Source organism: Megalobrama amblycephala, linkage group LG18 (genome assembly GCF_018812025.1).
Source record: "Megalobrama amblycephala isolate DHTTF-2021 linkage group LG18, ASM1881202v1, whole genome shotgun sequence".
Taxonomy (NCBI): Eukaryota; Metazoa; Chordata; class Actinopteri; order Cypriniformes; family Xenocyprididae; genus Megalobrama; species Megalobrama amblycephala.
The window spans coordinates 29,686,862-29,691,618 of NC_063061.1; the positions used below are offsets into that span (position 1 = coordinate 29,686,862).

The following is a 4,757-nucleotide window of genomic DNA, read 5'->3' on the forward strand; positions in this document are numbered from 1 at the left end:
TTTTTATGCATGTAATATCCAAAATATTCATGATATTCCCTCCTAAAAACCTCTTGTATGTATTTAAGCTACTTTTAATAGTTCATCAAGCATTTATATTTTGCATGTAATGTTTTAACAGATAAATATAAGTTAATGGGCAGTTCAGGATGATGTTTTCCAGGTCCTTCTAAATATCTGCATGCTCCTCATGGGTAATCTCAGCAACGAAAAGAAAAGAGCATCCTGATTTGCCACCCAGCCATGGTATATAATTTTTTTTTTTTACGAGGACTCTGATTGGTTTGTTGGACTGGGTGCATTTGCATGTGGCGCCACAGTCCTGGCCTCCCCGGTACAACCTCTGGCAAAAACATGGTAGTCAGTCACTCTCATGTGCCTCCATCTGACCCCTAGCATATGACTGGTGCGATGCCATGTGCTCCCCCTCGCGCTGACTTAATTTCCCCTCTGCCTAACAATTCTAGCAACACTTAACAACAGTCTGCATTGCTGCAGACAGGTTGACGCGCCTAGAATGTGCGGTTATTTTAAACCTCCACATTTGTCTGTTTCCTAGGAAACAAGAGAGCGAGGAAGGCATGCGGAGCATGGAGCTGCCCTTCGTGGGCGAGGATGAAGTTCTTTCCTGATAATTGTGGGCGTCTTACTCGGGGGAAATGCATCAGGATGGGGCTGTTGTGGCTTCCAGAAGGCCAGGATATGGACCTGGGGCTGGGGCGTGGACGGAAGGAAGTTGTTGATGTGGAGGGTGCCCACCCGCTCATGCATGCATTTGTACAGTCCACAGCAGCATGCACCGTATCTGTCCGCCCAGGTCTCTGCCATCTCTCAGGACCTGTTTTCTGTGTGCGCGTGTTTCTACTCTCCTCTCCGGCACGGAGACTCTACTTCAGCTAGGGGGCGCCACTGAAGGCTGAACGGATAATAACCTTTAAGAATTTTTTACAAGAAATTTGCGACTTCAGTCATTAATTAGAGAGACATTCTGTTTGATTTAAGTTTTGCAATTCATTTCATTTTGAAAATCTCCTCAAAAAACAGGTTTGACAAAATTAAGCTATATATATATATATATATATATATATATATATATATATATATATATATTATAAAGGCAAATAAAAGAATAAATGACCTTTAATGATTAAAATTCCTCAAATTTGCACACAATATTCACTAAGTTTTTAGAAGAAATTTATGATTTCTTAGGTTTGTCCATCACTCATCAGTTGTTAGATAGACATGCTGCTTGATTGCAGTTTTACAGATCTCATTAGATTTTTAGAACTGAATTTGAAAATAATAAAAGAAAAATTGCTCAGACTTTCATCATAAATTAATTTCAAATCTTCTGAAAAATCAGGTTTGTTTGAATAAAGTATGATAAAATTTGAACATAATAATAAAAACATTAAAAAAAAAAAAGAATTGAATTAATTTTAAGTGAGTTTTTAAGAAATCAAATTCTTCAAATTTTGCAGCCAGGAAATGTGTATAAATACAGTAAGGAGACACTTCAGGGTGTGATTTAGGGAAAATACAGATATGTTTGTATGTGTGTTTGTTCATATATCAAATCACACAGCTTTGTGTTTGTATAATAATGTCTGCGCTGTAGATGGTGAACAGGACCAGACCTGGAAACTATCTGTAAACTTCCTTTTTAATACAACAAAGTCCAAATCCAAGAGATCAGAGTATTATGCATAGCATGTTTTTGAATAGTAGTTCAATTATTTAGGGCACAACGAACATCTAGGGAATGCCACTGTAGGCATTGTGACCATTCTTCTCCTTGTATGTAACGTGACCCTTTTAATCATGAAGGTAACAGTCTCTTACTGTAATTTCGCTTCCTTTCCCTGTGTAGAGTTACCAAAATGCCATGTAGTAGTGCATTTCCGACTTCGTCATGATCAGAGTGAATTAGTTATCGCCATTTCTATATCCTACTCTAACGTTCTTGAGGAAATACAATAACTTTGTGCAATCTATGCATGACTTTTCACTTAAGGAATCAATGTTTGTCAGTCTGTTTTGACACAAATGTATGCCTTACATTTTCATACTCATAAGTGTAGCATAGATCACCAGTACATGTGTAGAGTTTTTTGGTACAATAGAATTGTAGATAAAGTAGAATTTGGGATTTTAAATAAGCTGTTCTAGACAGTGTAGAAATAAAGTAACTTGCTTAAGCTCAGTTTTAAAGTTAGCAAAAATAGTCCAAAGCCCTGTTGAGATTTTCTCAATGTGCACTACGGTCATGTATCTCCTGTGTTGATGATTTTTCTATGATTGTTTTAGCTGTAGTTTCAACATGTCTGAGTGATGGTGCTTTTCCACCACTGATTTATAACATAATTCATGCTTCCATGTATCAGGGGAGTCTTTTCTGCACAAGTAGGTTGAATGTATGTTGTTGGTTTACCTTGTAGCTAAAGTCAATTTTCTTTAACTTTTTTTTCCCGCATGTTAAACTTTGCTGTATTTTATAGTACTTGTTTTTTGTGACTTTTTTTTTCTCTCTCTCTCTTTTAGAGATTTATTTTTGTGTAGGTACTATTACTATGCATAAGAAATCTCACATTGTGGTGCAGTTCTGGACTTTGTAAGTCAGTCGGTTGGTCCTTTGTGTTTGTTCTATTGGATGTTGATTATTGAAAATTGAAGCAAACGTGTAATTTTAACTCAAATATGCATGTGCGCCGACAGACCGAAGCTGGTTATACAATGTCACTACATGTAAGTGAACATTTTAATGATTTGCTGAACAGTTTTTGATGACCTTTAAAGGTGCTGTATGTCATTTTTTGACCGTACTAAAGCATAAAAATACCATAATATGCAGAGATTCTAAGTTCAAACACTTGTTTCTCTGAAAAACAACCAGTTATTCTACTTTGAAATGTGCATTCCGTGTCGGAATGTATATTTTTGTTTTGGTCTGTGTGATCCCGCCCACTGCCGCTTTACCCAATAATATTTCGACATCCCAGGTTGCCAGTTGGCGGAAAACACAGCGAATTGCAGCCATGGACAGTGTTGCCAAGTCCTGTTGCCGCGGGTTGTTTTTCATGTCCGCGGGTTGAAGCAGCCCCAAAATAACATTATATTTACCCCCTGAAATGCAATTTGACCAGGGTAACCCTGTCAAAAACGGGGATTTTACCCTCCAGAACGTGATTTTTACTGTGGGGCCCACCTGAAACACGATTGGGCTAGTTTTGAGTAGCAGTTGGACTGGTTTTGTTGTGGAAATCTGGCAACCTGGTTGGCTGGTCTTAGCTGGTTTAAGCTGGAAGTAGCTGGTTTTAGCTGGTCTCCCAGCCTGGGTTAGCTGGTGTTCAGCTGGTTTAAGCTGGTCTCCCAGTCTCCTAGCTAACCAAAACCCTTCTAAAACCAGCTATGACCAGGCTGGGAGACCAGCTAAAACCAGCCTGACCAGCTTAGGCTGGTTTTAGCTGGATTTTTTCCCTGGCCATGGAAACCAGCAAACAAACTGGAGATCGCAGATTCGACCCGACCAAAAAAAGCAATAAAATATTGCAAACGTATATATACTACCTGATCAACTTGCAGTGTAAGACTGTCAATATAACATACTGCACCTTTAAGTAATATATTCAGGACCAGAGAAGCACCGTTCCCGTTTTTTGAGTAAATATTTTTAGAGAAAATCTAAATATATATATGGAGATTTATCTTTGCACATTGGAATTGTTCAAAAGATGCATGTTTATTAACTTTAACTGAAGGATGAGGTCTCTGTAACCATGTTTTATTCTTCTGTACGATCAAAACTAGGAGCAAAATTCACCAGCTGAAATCAAAGACAGCATTTTTCAGTTTCTCATGTATAACCACTTTCTCAAATACTGACCATGCGAACGGTAGTTTGAAATGATTGATTGTAGAGGTGTATTTTGAAAGGGAACGCTGTACTGTACATTTCTAACTTCTCAATATCATTCCTCACTGTATCTGCCCAGTATTTCCTGAAGGGCTAGGGTAAATGTTTGCATCCATATCACAAAAGCGATTGCGTTTTGAGCACTGTTGAGAGGGCTGTTTACATGTTACATAAATGCATGCCGTCACAACCACGCTATTTCATTCAGCATGTTTTCAAAGCATGTTTGAGCTCTTTACAGCATCCTCTGATCTCATTACTGATCATTCTATATATTGTATCCAGTTGATTATTTGAATAAATTGAAGTTGCCTTTAGTTTTGCTTTTTTCTTATTATTCTTTTTTTTAAACATATTTTAATAATATTTGCTTTTTTTTTTTTTTAAAGAAAAAAGAAAAAAAAAGAATCAGGCAGTTTTCAAACAATAGGCCTACATGGTATAGTAATAATGTGGATTTAAAGGAATAGTTCACACAAATTATGATTTTTCTGTCCTCTCGTTTTGTTTTTCACAGTAGGTAGAATGTCATTTAGGTTTGGTAAAGCATGAGGGTGAGTAACTGTTAAATGTCAGAATTTACTGTTCTTTTCAGGAAAGAAATATTCCTTTAAATTCCACTAGAGGGCGTCAGTGGTCTCGTGACGGATTGTTCATTCTGCAAACAAAAAATATCAGTAGACTCAGTATATTTAAAGGTTTGTTTTTTTAATAAGACTGAAAAATATTTTCATAAACTCAAAAATAAATCAGAATTGGGATTAAGACACGCATTTATATAGGTAATTTGGTATTTCGTCTAACGTGACACCTCTGAGGATATAAAACACGAACTTGTAGA

At 37.0% G+C, this 4,757-nt stretch overlaps 1 protein-coding gene across 2 annotated transcripts in view; it reads left to right on the plus strand.

Moving 5' to 3' along the window:
- The window catches only part of LOC125252264 (calcium/calmodulin-dependent protein kinase kinase 2), a 29,194-nt gene extending 24,961 nt beyond the window's left edge, over positions 1-4,233 (plus strand). For both annotated transcript variants that reach the window (XM_048165445.1, XM_048165446.1), the window contains one exon: positions 560-4,233. In XM_048165445.1, coding sequence (XP_048021402.1) covers positions 560-632 — 73 coding nt within the window. In that variant the 3' untranslated portion in view covers positions 633-4,233. The remainder of the gene's footprint in view (positions 1-559) is intronic.
- The last annotated feature ends 524 nt before the right edge of the window (positions 4,234-4,757 follow it).